Below are 18,926 nucleotides of genomic sequence, written 5' to 3' on the forward strand. Positions count from 1 at the left end.
CCACCCCCGCCACAGGCTACCATCTCCTGCCACCCTCTCATAGGATGTGGAGCTGGGTCCCAAATCCGAACCCTCAACATCCCTGACCCCAATCCCACGGTGCGTGCCAAAATGCCCAACCTGCCACCTCTAGCCCACCTCACATCCCCCTGGCTCAACTCACTCTAGGGCAACAGAGATGTAGGTGCATCCATCCCGCAAGCCCACTGGGCGCCTGCACACCGCATGCCACACACATACCCCATCTTTACTACTTAAATGATCACGCTTCACGTGGCTTCTGAACCCAGAGGCTTTGTGACAGACGTGGGCCCTTCCCTTACACTGGGCTGCGGTGTCAAAGGACACTGCCTGCCGGTCTCACCCTGTTCTTCCCACTCTGGCCCCGACCCTACCTTGGAGAGCTGCACGTCCAGGTCGCAGATCTCCTGGCTCACTTCAGGGGTGCACAGCAGGTCCATCAGTGCTTTGTAGAGGAGGCCGTTCAGTGCCCGCAGGCGCACATGGTCGTCCCTCCTGGGTTTCTTTGCAGTGGTCTTCGTTAGGAAGTCCAACCGGGACGGCTTGTACATCTCCATGCAGAAGCACCAAGAAAAAGGCCAATGTGACTGAGCCACTTCAGCTTTCACTAAGACACAACTCATAGACCAAGGTCCTTGAGGTTTCACCTAGCCTCCCCCCACAACAAGTGTGTTAGTAGATGTTTTTCCATCCAGAAATCTCGTTGAAACAATCCCACGTACCATAAAGTTCTCCCTCTTAAACAATTCAGTGGTTGTTAACATACAATGTACTTTCTCTAACAAGAACCACTCATGACGTAAAATTTCAGTTTATTCACGTGTATACATGTGTGTCTCTCTCTCTCTCTCTCACACACACACACACACACACACACACACTAAAGACCAGATGGACATTCTGACACTAGTGTTTGATAACGCAGACATTCCAGAAACCTTCACAATAATTTATTTTTAAGTCAAGGAGCGCCTGGGGGCTTGGGAGGTGGAGTGTCCAACTCTTGGTTTCAGCTCAGGTCATGGTCTCGGGGTCGTGGGATAGAGCCCCAGTCAGGCTTGTGCTCAGCGGGGAGTCTGCATGGGATTCTCTCTCCCTCTGCCCCTCCCCCGCTTGCTCACTCGCTCTCCCTGTAAAATAAAATCTTTAAGTAGTGACAACTCACACCCCAGTGTGTCTAGTCCTGCCCCTGCAGACCTTGTGTGCTCGAACGTGGAAATGGAAGGACTGCCATGACTCCTGCCCAGAGGGTAAAGCAGCTCTCGATGCTGCTCTACACTTACCAAGTGAGAACCCAACGAAGGGCCTTCATACCAAAACTTCTTTCTGTGGAGAGAAAATAGATCTATGATGCTGACAGCAAATGAAAGAAAATGAAATCACACAGCAACTCAATAGTGCAATAGCACAATCCTTCCTAGGGAGCCAAACCTGGGCACAGGGATGGTGTTACCAGGGAGTGAAGAAATTTAGAATTCTGATCAACAACACAGGTTGCAGGGGAGATAAAAAACAGTTTTAATTCAACCTCCTAATGTTTCCTTAAGGTCTACTTCCAATCCCGAAAGTACAGAAAGAGAATCTTAAAAGAATGCCTACCAAACTGCACGCAAGCACCATACCTGGGTCCATGCACGTGCTGGACGGGACCGGGAAACTGGGTGGTAGTGGGGGAGGCAGGCCTCACCACTTCAGCAGCAGATTACAGATAAGCAAGGAATGCTAGCTGGACGAGCCGTGTGGAGATGGACTACAGCTGGACATCAGTATGGACTCAAGGGTCCCTGCAGTGCTCAAGTACAGAACATGTGCATGCAGGGGTTCACGGAAACCTATTTTCTGCTTTGTCAGCTGAAAGGCCTAAGGGACAGATACCCCGGGTCTCAGGGCATCATCTCTGATGGTGTCCTGCAATAACAGAGCTTCCAAGAGAAATGGCTGACTCCAGCCTGAGAAAGAAGTGCTAAAACAAAAACAAAAACATGTTTTTTAGGGGCACCTGGGTGGCTCAGTCGGTTAAGTGGCTGCCTTTGGCTCAGGTCATGACCTCAGGGTCCTGGGATGGGAACCTGCTTCTCCCTCTTCCCCTCCTTCTGCTCCTGTTTTCTCTCTCAAATAAATAAAGCTTGAAAAAAGTTCTTAAACTTAAAAGCCACCACAAAATCCCATAACAACAAGTACATCAAAGAGAGATAGGAGCTAAATAAAGAGCTCATGGGAGGGCAGCCCCGGTGGCTCAGTGGTTTGGCATTGCCTTCAGCCCAGGTCATGATCCTGGAGACCCAGGACTGAGTCCTGCATCGGGATCCTTGCGTGGGGCCTGCTTCTCCCTCTGCCTGTGTCTCTGCCTCTCTGTCTCTCATGAATAAATATATAAAATCATAAAAAAAAAAAAAAGAAAAGAGCTCATGGGATACCTGGGTGGCTGGCTCAGTGGTTGAGTGTCTGCCTTCAGCTCAGGGCGTGATCCCAGGGTCCTGAGATCGAGTCCCGAATCGGGCTCCCCATAGGGAGCCTGCTTCTCCCTCTGCCTTTCTCTGTATCTCTCATGAATAAATAAGATCTTTACAAAAAAAAAAAAAAAAAAAAAAAAGAGCTCACAAGGGTCAAAGCTAAAACAATCTGAGTGAGATAAAGTTCTATTAGGTTAACACCTGTAAGACCACACTGATCTAAGTTAGTGTAGGATGACGTTATTTGCCTCTCACACAGAACTGCAAACATTCAAGAGCAAGGGAAGTCCCTAAAGAGGATGGGATGGAATGGGTGTGGGTAACTCGCCAGCGGTAAACCTGGCACATGTGACTTCATTCAGTCATCAGGCCAAAGGTGACAAACCACACTGGCAGTGTGCACTGTGCACACAGATGGACATGGCCCTTCCCCAAGCGCCCATAATGCCAGCATAACCATGGGAAGAACAAGAGTCCCACACATCCCAACAGAGGAGCATTAGAAAACATCTAACCATCAAGACCATCAGAAAGTCTGTGAAACCGCTGGGCAAGAGGAGCCTGAAGAGATGATGAATGTAACGTGGTCCCTGCATGGGATCCAGGGGCAGAAAAAGGATTTTAAATTGAAACGAAGGAAAAATTAGAAAGAAAAACAAACCATGACTCCAGGAAACACACTGAAGGTTCCTGGAGAGGGGGCGGGGGGAGGATGAGGTACCTGGGGGATGGGGGGATGGGGTGCCTGGGGAACAGGGTGATGGGGTATGGGTGATCAGGGGACAGGAGGACAGGGTAACTGGGGACAGGGTGATGGAGGAACCAGGGGATGGGGTGATGGGACAGGGGTACTGGGGGACAGGGTGATGGGGTGTGGGTGATCAGGGGAAGGGGGCACGGGGTGATGGGGAACCGGGGAATAGGGTGATGGGGGACTGGGGTAGCTGGGGGGCAGGGCGGCTGGGGGACGGGCATGAAGGAGGGCACGTGACGGGATGAGCACGGGGTGTGACACTGTCTGTGGGCAAACTGAATTTAAATAAAAAGGAAACAACAAAGCTATGGAAGCAGGAACCAGGCACCGAGGCGTGGATACCGACGTTCCCGCAGGGCCTCTGCTCCTCCCGGCTGCGCGGGGAATCTGAAAGCGAGTCCACACCACAGAGCCGGGTCTAGCACAGGATGACCTTGGGTCAGAAGAGCAACGCATCTTGCTGTCACGTCTGGACACCGGCCCTGAGGCCACAGGGACGGCGCCCGGGCCCGGAACGCTCTCAGATCTGCCCCCGATGCGTCCACTGCACCCCGGCGAGGAACCAGACTCCTGTGTCCCTGACGCGGACTAGACCGCGGACCTCGCGCGGTGTCACCTGGGCGCCACGGGGACGCTCGGAAACACCCGGAGCAGGGGGAGGGGAGGCCCAGCAGCGTTCAGCCGGGAGCGAGGCTCCGCCCCGTCTGCAGCCACCCGGACCCCGCGAGCGAGCGAGCGAGCGCCGCCGACCCGGCCCCCGGCCCCCGGCCCCCGACCAGGAGCCCCCGGCCCGCCCGCAGACACGCCGCCCCCGAGGACACGCGCCCCGCACCTGCGCCCGCCGGGCGCGCGGACCCAGCCCGGACCCCGCGCGCAGCGCCCCGCCCAGCCCAGGTGCGCATTACTTAGTTTTCGAGGCAAATTTCTTGAGCAGGTTCTTGCCGCAGGGGACCGGCGAGCCATGCAGGCCTCGGGCACCCCCCGGGAGGAGAGCCGCGCGCGGACCCCAGGGCGGCGCCAGGAGCCCGCGGCGAAGGCCCCACGGACGCGCCCTTACGGCCCACATGGCTGCGGCGGGAGCGCGGGCGCGGGCGGACGTGGGGCGGGGCGGCGGGGGGGCGGGGCGACGGGGGCGGGGCGGGGCGCAGGCGGCGGCGAACTGTAACCTGGGGCGGGCACGCGGGGCGGGGCACGCGGGGCGGCGGGTGCGCGGAGCGGGGCCGTGTCCTCGGAGGTGCGGGCGGCCCAGGGCTCCTGCGGTCAGTGAGGCCTCGGCGCCTCTGCAGCGGCCGCGCGCTCCCGAAGGAGGCCGCCCGGTGCCGGGGCCGCCGGCCTGTCGCCTCGCGCCCCTCCCACCCGCACGGCCGGGCCCCGCGGGCACGTGGCGCACGGACGCGGTCGCCGAGGGTCGCACTGCCCGGGACACGGCAATGCTCGAGGCTGCCCGGAGGCGGGGTGGGAGGGGAAGCCAGGCGCCCAGCAAGCTCGCAGTGGACGGTACTACGACTGCTCTCAAGACTTTTTTCAGCCAAAAGAATAGTAAACGGTTTTTAAAGCTTATTTACGTGATCCCCACTACAACATGGGCTGCACGCAGGACCCCGACATCTGACCCAGCCAACGGGGCGCCCTTCGGCCAAAAGAATATTAAACCAATCTATACAACGGGCTCTAGTAAATACACAAAATAAGAATTTTTTCCCCACTAAGTGTGCCCTATGTCTTGGCACTGAATCAGCCCTCACAAGGTCGCTGAAGTAGCACCCCATTAGGAACGGGAAGGCCGTGGGGAGAAGTCAGGATGCTTTCCACCAGACTGTCCATCATCTGTCATCTGGCTTGGTGCATCGCGCTTCCTGTGAGGTGTCAGGACCAAGGCCTCTGGTATGCAGATCAGTGGTTGAAAACTATTCAGCACGCTTTGGTGTCTCTGACTTCACATTCTGGTTGGATATCCTCATGCTGAGAAGGGGGAGGCGTCGCTGGCCTTACACAGTATCCCTTAACTATGCCTAGGTATGACCCCCACTCATCTTGACCCCAGGGCAGGGTGGGGGCAGCATTTTCGGGTGTCACAGAGAATCCTTTTTTTTTTTTTTTAATATTTATTTTTATTTTTATTTATTTATGATAGTCACAGAGAGAGAGAGAGAGAGAGAGAGGCAGAGACACAGGCAGAGGGAGAAGCAGGCTCCATGCACCGGGAGCCCGACGTGGGACTCGACCCCGGGTCTCCAGGATCGCGCCCTGGGCCAAAGGCAGGCGCCAAACCGCTGCGCCACCCAGGGATCCCATCACAGAAGAATCCTAACCAAACCCAGGCCATTGGCACACGATGGCACATGGGGATCTGGGTGCTAGTCTAGGCATCGTGGGACAGGCTGAATGTGCCTTTAATGGGTGTGGCATTTAGAAGGGAAAGATTTATTAACTGGAATTACATTAGGGGGTGTTCTCTTCCCCGAAGAAGGCAGAGGATGGCCATCAGCCCTGGAAAAGAAGGACATGAGGCAGGCTCAGTGATAGAAACACTGGGAACCAGCACAGGGAAGGGCAGTGACCTGACCCAGCAGGGCCCCTGGATTGTTTGAAGACAGAGGCCAAAGTAGACTCACAGTGATCACCCTCCACCCTTTGGGAATCTTAGAGACCCCAAACCTGTGGAAGTCCTCTGGGGCACCTGACCTGGGAGGGATCAGAGTGAAGACAGTCTACCCGACAGGGAGCCAGGGTAACGCCGGCCCTGCTACAGCACAGCACACGCTGGAAACCATCCTCCCATGAGGCTCTGAGCTGAGACAGGGTGACCGGCTTTGTCCCCAATTCAGAACCCAGGAAAAACTGAGTCATGTCCATACTCTCTGGTGAACAGGCAAGGGCAGCTGTGCTGAGAAGGTGGTGCTAGCACCTCTAACATTGCTGTAGTTGATATCTAGTCCCCCAGGGATGCTTGGGTGGATTAGACACCTCCAAGGTTGAGCATCTGCCTTCAGCTCAGGGCATGACCCCAGGGTTCTGGGATCAAGTCTCACATTGGGCTCCCCGCAGGGAGCCTGCATCTCCCTCTGCCTGTGTCTTTGCTTCTCTGTCTCTCTCTGTCTCTCATGAATAAATAAATAAAATCTTAAAAAAAAAATAACCTAAAGTGCTGGCAGCAATACTAACAACAAGGTGTCTGGAAATGTACTGTAGACTGTGAATGAGGGACATGAAGACGCTTAACCTTGGAGGGATGTACGATGAGATGCGGTGGTTGACAATACACAAGGTTTGTGGAAAAGGAGAATCATAGGCGCTCTGATGCTCCGGGGGGCAAACCAGGGTCACTGTCCAAGAGGAAGACTATCCTATGCGGTCTCCACCCATGGGGGTTGCAGCCCGAGAGCCCGGAGCTCCCTGTCCAGCTGCAGAACTGGACAGGTCACTGGATGCCTGCTCACAAATCTCTGTGACCAAGACCCTGCGGGTCTGCCAAAGCCAGAGGCGGGGATTGCTGCAGGAGCACCCCCCATGTATTGGGAGAGATGCAGATTCTGTCCCGCTTCCCTACCTGGGCAGGGGCTCCGGGTGCATCACATGCAGTGCTGCCCTTTTGATGACACCATTCTGAAGAGCTTCCATCAGGGCATCCTGATAGACTAACAGACCTGATCAGAGAGAAAAGGCCCCTGCATGAGTACAGTTGGACGGTCCCCAGGAAGGGTGCTCTGCTCTTAGCAGCTGCTGTTGCAAACACATCCTGATCTTGCCAAACATCTGACAGAGGCCGCAAGCTTCTTCGTGTCTCTTCGTTGTTGGATGTGGGGCTGACACGTGCCAGGCAGTGCACTAGGCCTGCACACACACTCTCCCACTAGATCCTCCAAACACTGGGCAGCCAGTCCTCATTTTACTCACGAGGAACTGAGGCCTGACGGCAGGTCACATAACTCCTAGCAAATCAGCCCAGACCCTGTGGCCTGGGCCCATGTTGCGTCACTACCTCCTGGCATGAGCATTTGTTCTTTGGGGTAGGGATGCCACCCTGACAGCTGCGTATGCACGATGGACACTAAGCCACAAGCAGAATTCTCAACTGTCCTTTCAGATTCAGAAGAGCCGAGCACATTTGAGCAGAAACTGAGAAGAAAACCCTTTCCTTCGGCATGGAGCTCTTTTCCTCTGGGCAGCGGGAGCAGCAGGGGAGGCTGCTGGAAAAGCCTAGTCCACGCCCTTTCCCGGCTGTTTTCCCAGAATCTCAAGCACGTCCACCAGCCTCTGATGTTACTGAAACTACTTGCTCCTTCCTGCTCACCTAGAGGGTCTGAATTTTCAGAGAACTCTGGAGCAAGTTAGCCCAGCCCTGTGCATGCCAACGTGGGGCAGTGGGCCCTCCCGCAAGACGGAGCGATTCTGGGACACCAGCACCTGTGTCTGAGAATTCAGCCCAATTCTGATGCTGTCTACCTTGGAAATAGCATCCAATCCCACAGGTGAAGGGCTCAGGCCTCTCATGCTGCCCCCACCCCTGACCTCAGACACTGGTCAGATGTCCCAGGCTGTTACTTGTATTTCTGGCCAAGTAGCCACCAGTTGGAGATTCCAGTGACTTCCTCCTTAGGCTCCGTTAATTTGTGGCAGTGGCTCACAGAACTCAGGGAGACACTCACATTTACCTCTTTGTTAAGGGATCTGAGAGAGGGTGAGAACCCACAGCCCAATGAAGAGGCGCACAGGGAGAGATTTGGGGACAGGGCATGGAGCCTGCATGCCTTCTGCTGACAGCTGCCATTCTCCCTAGTCCCTGGGTCTTCACTGATTCAGAAGCTTCTGAACCCAGGCATTTTGGGTTATTATGGAGGCTTCTCTGCTTGGCCACAATTCATGAAATCATTGGCCACTGGCTGATTGAAACGCCAGGCCCTCTCATCTCCCCAGAGGTCAGGTGTGGGCCCCATGGTTGGGCCTCCTGGCAGCAGCCCCTGCCCTTGATCGAGTGGGTTCCAGAAGGCACCTTTTTTAAACAAATGGCACCTTTATCACTCAACGCTTCAGAGATTTTGAGGGTTTGGACAGTAGGAGCCAGAAACTGTGCATGAAGACCACAGCAGAATAACCTACTATGTTTCTTACAAATCATCATCTCAGGTGGCAAGCATGGTCTTCCTTGTTCTACAGAAGAGACAGGAGCGGCTCTTGGGAGCCCTAGGTGTCCCGTGTCCTCTGGCCCCCAGCCCACAGAGGTCACTGGCCTGAATGTCCGACATCAGTGCCGACGCTCTATTCTTTATAAATGCCGCACCAACCCACAACATTTGGGACCACCACAGGGTCCACTGCCTCTTGTATGTAAACACAAGGCATGAAATGTCGAATAACCAAACTAACACTAAGCTATTTATTTTTTAAAGTGAAGGCTCATAAGAATTCATCCCCATAAATTTTACTAAATTGTACCCAGAAAATCAAAGTGTAATGGCTCTACTCCAACATGCCCAGACAGGGGTGTGAAGACTCCATATGGTACTATTCTCATCCTTTTTGTTGTTGATTTGAGTTTCAGAATGATGTGAAAACAAAAATCAGAAATATTTCTACATGGAAAGTAAAGTCCTGGGAACTCAGTACCCCAGCCTTCTACGTGGACTCTCAGGACACCGCGGCTGTGCCGGAGAAAGGTGGGTGAGGGGGGTCAGGACCACCAGGGGGTTTCCTCCCTCATCACTCCCCAGCCAGGCGGCCCCAGACGCACCACGGCCCAGGTACCACTGCCGATGTTGATGAGGATGGCAGTGAGCTTCATCCCACACAGCTCCCTCCACCCAATCAGCCCCTGGGTCTGGGGTGTCAGGTTCATGGCCAACAGCACGAAGTCCAATCACTGTAGCAGGTTATCTAGACTCTCACAGTAAGTGGCCCCGACAGCTTCCTCCTCTATTTTCCTACAGAGGGAACGAGGAAGAAAAACCATGTTCTCTAGTTAGAAATCCGTACCGCAGGCCCGGGAAGGAGTTTCTGAGGACCCCTATCAACGTGAGTCTGGGACCCTGCCGTGCAGACCCATGGCACCCCTGGGTTCTCAGGGGAGGCCTGGTTCTGAGGGGTCTCCCTTGAGGCCCCTCGAGCAGCAGCTTCTTCCTGGACCTCAGGGGCCTGGACCAAGCCCAGCCATACACCCACATATGCTCAAGGACGACAGAACATTCCTGAAAGGATGTGGGTCCCACTGCAAGCAGGAATACGAGCAGGTCCTTTTGTGACCACAGACAAATGTGGGCAGACACCCTGCAGACACCTGGGGATGCTGCTTATCAAACAAAGCAAGGGCCCTGGTCCTGCTCCGGGCACCCCACGCAGCTGGTTACTCCTGGAGGTCACAGCCTCCCAGCCAGTAGCCACTGCCATACGGATACTAAATGTGAAATATCACAGGTTGGGGTCTGGTGATGGCCCGGAGAAGAGACTTTGTCCTAGAAGAACCCTGGTCCCCATGTGCACGGTCATCACCAGGAGAGTCATCATTGCACCCCAGTCTCTTCACCGCCCATGGTGCAGACTGAGTTGGGCACGGCCCTCAGCAGGACCTCCGCCAGGCTCTGGCCAGCTGGAAGGTGTTCCACGGCAGTGGGAGGCCGCTGCAAGCTTGTCAAGCATGGCCATCGTTGGCTGGATGCGCGTGGGCAGTTGCGAGCACCTCTTAGATGGATATGAGCCCGTGGCATCCATGAAGTGACTTGGAATCCCAAAGCCGGGTGCTGGGCTGAGGGCAGAATATGCACATTCAGGGAAGCACCCCCCACCCTCCCCAGGGCCCATATGCACTTCAGTATTAAAGGAACCAGACACATGTCTGGTCCCTCTGACACAAGGGCCAGAGTGTGGACAGCTTCTCCCTTGAAACAAATCACTTTAGAAATTAAAAAAATACAATTGTGAGTTAAAATCTCTTCTCCGGTGAATTTTTTCAATAATACAAAGTCACTGCCACACTCTTAGGTAATCACAATCTCTTTCCTGACCATCAGTCTTGTTTTTTGGAGAGGAAGAGCAGGGGAGGTCTATGGAGAATGGAGGCTACTACATCCAAGCTAAGCTGAAGGCAGTGATGGCCTAAGTCTGCTTGGCTCATGGCAGGCCCGTTTTCTGACGTTTACCTGCAACTCTAGTTGTGACACAGAATCTTCATTTCAAAAGCCTCAGCCCTCTGAGCGATCTTATAGCCAATGCTGCCCATGCCAACGATTCCCAGAGTGGCCCCCCTTACTTCTCGGTCCATCCAGTTTGTAGAGACGCTCTGTACCTGGTACAGTGGTCAGCGCATGACCTGAAACCCACAAGGTGCAGGTGAGCAGTGGGGACTCCACACAGAAACCCCGCACCCTGCTGCGGCCCCGGACCCAGTGCTGACCTCTGACCGCAAACAAAGGTTTCTGCGAAGACCAAGTGGCAGTTTCCTTGTAACAAAACTAGAGCATCCTGGCAGAAAGCTTCAAGATACCAACTTCTTTTACATTAAGGAAGGACTTTTGGCTAAAATGTGTTGGTGTCAGCATGTGTGTGCGTGAACCCGCAACCAAAACCACAAAGCCTGGCTCCTGCCTCCTTCCTGGAGGGCCTCCACACCACAGCTCCAGCAGGAGGATGGGGCGTGCAGAACTGCAGCAGCTCTGCCTCTGCTGGGGGCACGCCCATATGTCCAGGGGGTGCGGGGGTCGGATCCCGCCCTTCGCTCCAGGGATGCGTGCTCACTGACCTGTGAATGACCCCAAGGGCACGTCTATAGAGATGCTATGGCCTGGGTGGGGACCAGGGGGACTGGGTGGTGGCCAACATGTGCCAGGAGCTGGGCTCTGGCCTCATACACTGTGCACAGTGGCTCCAATCGCCAAGTGCAGCAGAGTCCCGGAGACAGTGTGAAGAAATCAGGCCCAGAAAAGACTTGTAGCTTGAAGATAAAAAATGATGTTACTGCCTCTGTCATGAGTGCCTGTCATCTGCTCTCTTTGGAAAACCAGCAAGTCCAAGGGCTGCTTAACTTCCACCACCCTGCGAGCCGCCACCAGGAGCAAGGCCATGCCCATGTCTGCCATGGGGCTGGACACAACCTGTGGTGAATTGGCAACCTTCACACTAAAGTTGGCAACAAGCTTCAGGTCCAGGTGATCTAGACCTGCTCCTGGTGAGGCAATTATCTTCAACGATGGCAGGCTCCACAGGAGCTCCTGTTCAATAGCCAGCTTTCCTCCCCAGAGATAAGAGCTGAATTGTGTCTTATTTTCCAAAAATTCTTGCATGATAATGAGATTAAAATGTTTCTGCAGATCTCCAACATGATCTTCACATATACCGTAAGGCCCTTCCAATCCAGACACCAAAACACCAGGTAAGTCCCGTTCCCCCATGGCCTGCAGTAAGACAAGCACAGTTCCTGCTGTCAAAAATAGGCTTTAAAAGAACCACCAATATGCTCCTCCATTGCTCTTTTAGGGTTCTGAGCACCTGGCTTCCAACAAGGGAGGATCCCCCACCCACAACTTGAAGCAATTCCCAGGATTCCAGTAGGGTGTCTGAGAATTCAACTCAATTCTGATTCTATGTACCCAACAACAGCATCAGATCCCAGAGGGTAGGGGCTCCATCCTACAAAACCACCACCCCTCCCTTAATTAAGATTAAGCCCCTCTGCTCTTCCCCCAGCTCATGTTCTCTCACTCTATCTAAAATAAATAAATAAAATATTTAGAATACTGAATCCTTTCCAGAAGGTTTTCAATTTCCTTTGCCCACATCCATCAGAAGAATCACTATCTATGGCAGATACAGCCTCACAAAGCATATTTTATTTTATTATTTATTTATTATTATTTTTTTACAAAGCATATTTTATTTATTTTATTTTATTTTAATATATTTTTTAAATTTTTAAAATTTATTTATGATAGGCACACAGTGAGAGAGAGAGGCAGAGACACAGGCAGAGGGAGAAGCAGGCTCCATGCACCGGGAGCCCGACGTGGGATTTGAACCCGGGTCTCCAGGATCGCGCCCTGGGCCAAAGGCAGGCGCTAAACCACTGTGCCACCCAGATATCCCCAAAGCATATTTTATACTGAAAGTTGAAACTACTCCTTGATCCATGGCCCACAGAATGGATGCTCTGTTAGCATCGTGAAAATAACTCCGATCTCATCGCACACATCCATCCAAGCTCTTGGGTGACCGGTATTGTCAATGATCAGCAATATTTTAAAGGGAGTTTTTTGTTTTGTTTTTTTGCTTGGTTTTGTTTGGTTTGGTGAGTGGTAGGTTTCAACAGTGGGTTTAAAATACTCAGCAAACAGGGATCCCTGGGTGGCGCAGCAGTTTGGCGCCTGCCTTTGGCCCAGGGCGCGATCCTGGAGACCCGGGATCGAATCCCACGTCAGGCTCCCAGTGCATGGAGCCTGCTTCTCCCTCTGCCTGTGTCTCTGCCCCCCTCTCTCTCTCTCTTTATGACTATCATAAATAAATTTAAAAAAATTAAAAAATAAAATAAAAATAAAATAAAATACTCAGCAAACAATGATGTAAACAGATGTGCTGTCATCCAGGCTTTGTTGTTGCATTTCTAGGGCAGAGGCCCAGTAGATTTAGCCTAATAGTTAAGGGCCCTAGGATTTTCAGAATAGTCAGTGAGCACTGGCTTCAACTTAAAGTCAGCAGGTACTTAATCCCCTCACAAGAGGGTCAGCAGTCAGCCTGTCCTTTGAAGCTTTGACCCAGGCAATGACTTCTCTTCTCTACAAAAGTCCTAGATGGCATCTGCTTCCAAGGGAAGACTGCTTCATGTATATTGAAAATCTGTTGGTCCATAGTCACCTTTGTTAATTATCTTAGCTAGATCTTCTGGATAACTCTCTGTGGCTTCTACACCAGCACTTGCTGCTTCATCTTACACTTGTATGCTATAGAGAGGACTTCTTTCCTTAAAACTCAGAAACCCACCTCTGCTAGCTTCACAATTTTCTCCTGTGGCTCCCTCACCTCCCGCAGCCTTCATAGAACTGAAGAGTCAGGGCCTTGGTCTGGATTAGGCTTTGGTCTAAGGGAACATCATTTTCTATCCAGACCAAACTTTCTCCACATCAGCAACAAGGCTGTTTTGCTTTCTTATTATTTGTGTGTTCACTGGAATAGACCTTTTTAATTTCCTTCAAGAACTTTCCTTTGCTTTCACTACTAGGCTGTTTGACACAAGAGGCCTAGCTTTCAGCGTAGCTCAGCTTTCAACATGCCTTCCCTACTAAGCTCAATCATGTCTGTTTTTTAAATTAATTTTTTAAAAAGATTTTATGTATTTATTTGACAGAGAGAGAAAGAGCATAAGTAGCAGCAGAGGGAGAAGGAGAAGCAGACTCCCCACTGAGCAGGGAGCCTGACGTGGGATTCGATCCCAGGACCTGATCCCAGGACCCCAGGATCATGACCTGAGCTGAAGGCAGATGCTGCACTGACAGAGCCCCCCTGGCGCCCCCCTTTCTAACTTTTGATTTAAAGTGAGAGTTGTGACTCTTCCTTTCAGCTGAATGCTTAGAGGCCATTGTGGGTTATTAACTGGCCTAATCTCAATATGGTGGTTCTCAGGGACCAGGGAGGCACAAGGGGGTGGGGGGGAATGGCCAGGAGGCAGAGCAATCAGAAAACAACACATTTATCAGTCCACCATCTTCCATCAGAACCAAACCCAAGGTGGTCAGCCTGATGCTCAGCAAACACAATCACTGAGACATCAAGTACGCAGCAAGGGAAGACTTTGAGAGGCAGCCACAATAGGGGGCAGGAGGGAAACCCTCACATCCACCTCCCCAAAGAGGAGAGCCACAGGAAATGAAAAGTCTGGGGAAAGGGTGCAGCTGTGCTCAGTAGCCCACAGTGGACATTGGTCTGGTTAACCCCAGGTTACTGCTTCTAGGAGGAGCAAAAATCGCGGTGCCCCAAACAACGACACGAGTAACATCAAAGATCACTAGTCACATATCATCACAACAAATAAGTTTTTATAATAATTATATAATTATAACTTATAATAATAATGAAAAAGGTTTGGAATATTGCGAGAATTACCAAAATATGAGAGATAGGAAGTGAGTAAATGCTGTTGGAAAAATGGTGCTGGTAGAGTTGCCACAAACCTTCAACTTCTAAAATATGCAGGATCTGTAAAGTGCAATAAAATGAAGTATACCACGAGGTAAAAGAGGCAAAATTAGCCTAAACAATATGTGGTTTGGTTTGGCATATTTCTGCACTTAAGTTCATGGAATCAACCCTTATGTAGCCTTCATGACCTGCTTTGTTCTAAGCTTATTAGCACATGAGACTCCTCTCTGTTCACCTGTGGATCAAGAGTTGGTCACTTAATTGATTGAGACACCCAGGGCCCCACATGTAAGCATTTTAAATCATTTATTTTCAGTATGGGGCCTCTGCTGGAATTTGAAAGCAAAGTCTCACCTTAACATTGTTTTACATCTGACTCAAATAATTTTTTTCTTTTAAAAATGCAAATTCCAGGGCAGCCCAGGTGGCTCAGTGGTTTAGCGCCACTTGCGGCCCAGGGCCTGATCCTGGAGATGGGGGATCAAGTCCCACGTCAGGCTCCCTGCGAGGAGCCTGCTTCTCCCTCTGCCTGTGTCTCTGCCTCTCTCTCTCTCATGAATAAATAAACAAAATCTTTAAAAAAATAAAAAGTAAATAAAAATGCAGATTCCGGAGGTAACTGGAGGATTCTTAAGGGTCGGATTCTTGATTTTGGCTCTTGTCATGACCTCTGGCTATGGGATCGAGCCCCACATCAGGTTCTGCACTAGATGAGGAGCCTGCTTAAGGTTCTCTCTCTCCCTCCGCCCCTCCCCCACTAAAAAATAATTTAAAAAATGCAAATTCCTCTGGGGGCACTATACGGCTCTCCAGTCATTTTTCTTTCTTACCTTTCTTTTTTAAAAAGTCTCCATTGATTTTTCATTAATTCAGTCAAATTGCTCTCTTCCTCAACCTAACTCAAGCCAGTGCTCTGAAGGAAGGAACACTGGATACCTGTATCCTTTCATAAGGACACACAGGGACACCTGCTCCCTGACAAATACCCCCCATTTGCTTCATTCATCGTGGATGGAACTGGAGGGTATTATGCTGAGTGAAGTAAGTCAATCGGAGAAGGACAAACTTATATGTTCTCATTCATTTGGGGAATATAAAAAATAGTGAAAGGGTATAGAAGGGAAGGGAGAAGAAATGGGTAGGAAATATCAGAAAGGGAGACAGAATATAAAGACTCCTAACTCTGGGAAACGAACTAGGGGTGGTGGAAGGGGCGGAGGGCAGGGGGTGGGGGTGAATGGGTGACGGGCACTGAGGGGGGCACTTGACGGGATGAGCACTGGGTGTTATTCTGTATGTTGGCAAATTGAACACCAATAAAAAATTAATTCATTATTAAAATAAATAAATAAAACAAATAAAATCTGAATGCTTTCCCTCTAAGATGAGGAACAAGTCTCTCTTGCCACTTCTATTCAACAGAGCAGGTAGGCAAAAACACAATGAAAAGCATCCAGACTATAAAAGTAGTAAAACTGTCCCTATTTGCAGATGACATGATCTTGTATATAGAAAATCCTAAGTATCCAACTAAAAAACTATTCCAAGTAATGAATGATTCAGCAAGATTGCAGAATGCAAGATCAGTATCCAAAGATCAACCGTATTTCTATACACTAGTTACAAATAATCTAAAAATATTTAAAACAACAATTCCATTTATTTATTTATGTTTAAGATTTATTTATTTATTTTAGAGAGACAGAAGAGGAACAGAGGAGGAGGAGAGAATCCTCAAGCACATTCCCTGCTGAGCACAAAGCCCAATGTGGTGCTCCATCCGAGGATCCTGAGATCATGACCTGAGCCAAAATCAAGAGTCAGAGGCTTAATCTACTGAGCCATCCAGGCACGTCAACAATTCCATTTAAATATCATCAAAAAAGAATAAAATATTTAGGAATTAATTTAACTTCCCTCCCTAAAAAAAACACAAGACGTGAACACTGGAAAATATAAAAGTCATAGAAATAAAGACCTAAGCAAATGGAAAGACATCCTTCACCCACTGACGACTCAACATTAAGATGGCAGCACAGTACTCCCTAAATTGGTGAAGAGTCAACACAGTCCCTGTCAAAATCCCAGCTGCCTTTTTTGCAGAAATTGACAAGCTAATCCTAAAGTTCATATGCAAATACAAGGGACCCAGAATAGCCAAACCAATCATGAAAAGGAATAAAGGTGGAGGGCTCATACTTCCTAATTTCAAGACCTACACAAAGCTGTATCAAGAAAGCGTGGTACCTACATTAGGCTACATACATACCTACATACATATCAGTGGGATAGAACTGAGAATCCAGAAATAAATCCTTACATTCAAAATCAACTGATTTAAAAAAAAACAAAACAAAACAAAAACAAACGGAACCAAACCAAACCAAAACAAACAAACAAAAAACAAAATCAACTGATTTCCATCAAGGGTGCCAGGACACTCTGATAGGGAAAGAAAAATATTCCCAATAAACGGCGTCAGAACAAGTGGATGTCTAAATATGCAGAGAATGATGGTGGACACCTAGCACCCACATACACAGAAGTTCACTCACAGTGATCAAAGACCCAAATGTGAAAGTTAATGGAGGTGCCTGGCTGGCTCAGTCTGTGGAGCATGCAACTCATGAGTTCAAGTCCCACACTGGGCCTAAAGCTTACTTAGAAAAAAAAAAAAAAAAAGTTGTTTAAAAAAAAAAAGAAGTTAAAAATTCTTAGAAGAAAGCAGGAGTAAGCATTCACAACATTGAATGAGGTAATGGTTTCTTAGATATGACACCGAAACATACAACACCACAGCAACAAAAGGAAATGATGAACTGGACATAATGAAAATTTAAAACTTTTGGGCTGCAAATGATGCCAATAAGAAGTGTGGTCAACAGAATGGGAAGAAATATTTTAAAATCATATATCTAATGAAACTCTTAAAACTCAATAATAAAGATAACTTTTTTTAAATGGGCAAAGGATATGTACAGATATTTCTCCAAGTGGGGGATAAGTATGTGAGAGGATGCTCTGTATATTGTTAACCATCACGGAAATGCAAGTCAAAATCACAGTATCAGGGCACATCTACCACAAGGCTGTAATAAAAAATACACAAATAACAAGTGTAGGCAAAGATGTGGAGGGATCAAACCTCTCACGCTTTGCTGTTGGGAATGTTAGAAGGTGTAGCCACGAGGCATCTGGGTGGCTCAGTAGGTCAACGTCCGCCTTCCGCCTTTTGGCTAAGCTCAGGTCGCGGTCTCTGGGTCCGGGGTTTGGAGTCCCCGCAGGGCCTGCTCGGTGGGAAGCCGGCTTCCCCTGCCCCGCCTCCCCGCCCCACCCCTCCGCCGCTCCCCTACCCTACGACTTGGGGGCATGCACGTGCTCTCTTGAATAAATACAATAAAGCTGCAGCCATTCTTGAAAACAGTTCGTATTCCATAAAATGTTAAACACGGTTATCGCGTGACCCCGGCTTTCCACTCATATACTCTTAGGGAAGCGAAAACCTAAGTCCACACAAACACAAATCCAGATGTTCACAGCAGCATATGCACGACGGCCAGAAAGTGGAAACAGCCAAATGTCAGACGATGGATAAATGAAATGCACACACTGGGTGACGGGCCCTGAGGGGGCACCTGACGGGACGGGCACGGGGTGTTATTCTAGATGTCGACAAATTGAACACCAACAAAAAATAAATGTATAAAAAATAAAAATAAAAAAATGCACACATGCGTATGATGAAGTGGTAACCAGCACCGAGGACCGAATCCTGACGCCCGCGGCAGCGCGGCCTGGAGAAGGCAGTCCCGGGCGATGTCCCGGTCGGTCTCCGCTCGCACGAACTGCCCGGGGCAGGCGGGGGCAGGGAGGCGGGCGGGAGTCCGCGGTCGCCGGGGCTCAGGGACCGCGGGGAGTGGGGACGACCAGCCGACCGCGCTCGGGCCTCCCCCCAGCAGGACGGGAGCTGCCCCAACGGAGACCGCAGTGGCGCTTCTACGACCCCCCGGGGCTGCAGCGCGAGGACCCCACAGGACGTGGGGGATCCTCCGTCAGCTTCTTGACAAAAAGGACGCGCCCGGAGGCGGACGGGGCGACGGGCGACAAGGGCCGTGCGTGTTTCACACGGTGACCCACACCTTAGCTGGTCTTCTGCTGACGCGGCGACCGCACAGCGGGGCCTAGTCTGCCCTGACCGCCCCGGGGACGGCTGTGCGGTGAGCAGGACGGGCCTTCTCCAGCCCGTCACGTCACGGTCCTCGGCCTGTCCCGTGTGCCGGCCCCGTCCCCCGGCTCCCAGCGCTGCTCCCCGCCGGGACCCGAACCGCACCTCGCAGCTCCGCTCGGCCGGCTGCCCTCGTCACACCCCCAGGGCACGGGGGCGCCGCGGAGAAGCTGGGTCGCTCCGAGGGGCCTGACTGGGGCTGAGAATCAGGCGGCAAAGCCGGGCCCCCCGTGACCGCGGCGACACCTCAGGAGACCGACCCCGCGGGGTCCGGGGGCCACCGGCCGCACCGCCCGGGCGCACACGGGAGCCCCGGCTCGGTGTCCCTCCCTCCCGGCGCCGGGCGCGCGCGGCC

General features: G+C 51.2%; 1 protein-coding gene and 1 long non-coding RNA gene across 8 annotated transcripts in view; one reads left to right on the forward strand and one right to left on the reverse strand.

Annotated features, from left to right (window-relative positions):
• Positions 1-18,903, reverse strand: part of RBFA (ribosome binding factor A) — a 29,156-nt gene extending 10,253 nt beyond the window's left edge. Inside the window, exons 1-3 of one of the 4 annotated variants that reach the window (XM_035708787.2) lie at positions 18,677-18,903; positions 1,305-1,347; positions 396-572 (exon numbers count right to left, since the gene is read on the reverse strand). In XM_035708787.2, coding sequence (XP_035564680.1) covers positions 396-572 — 177 coding nt within the window. In that variant the 5' untranslated portion in view covers positions 1,305-1,347; positions 18,677-18,903. Of the gene's footprint in view, positions 1-395; positions 573-1,304; positions 1,348-1,643; positions 2,304-4,060; positions 4,332-18,676 lie in introns of those variants that run through there. The other 3 variants (XM_035708778.2, XM_035708784.2, XM_035708791.2) reach the window with 3 other exon arrangements.
• Positions 4,004-11,959, forward strand: LOC112643918 (uncharacterized). 4 transcript variants are annotated; one of them, XR_004810785.2, is made up of 4 exons: positions 4,004-4,122; positions 8,771-8,885; positions 11,529-11,590; positions 11,695-11,959. It is a non-coding gene; the product is annotated as an uncharacterized LOC112643918 (long non-coding RNA). The 4 variants fall into 4 exon arrangements; XR_007411315.1 differs by having other exon boundaries at positions 4,039-4,122; positions 7,316-8,885; XR_004810787.2 differs by lacking the exon at positions 4,004-4,122 and adding an exon at positions 4,627-7,700.
• Positions 18,904-18,926: the final 23 nt, after the last annotated feature.

This window comes from Canis lupus, chromosome 1 (genome assembly GCF_003254725.2).
Source record: "Canis lupus dingo isolate Sandy chromosome 1, ASM325472v2, whole genome shotgun sequence".
Taxonomy (NCBI): domain Eukaryota; kingdom Metazoa; phylum Chordata; class Mammalia; order Carnivora; family Canidae; genus Canis; species Canis lupus.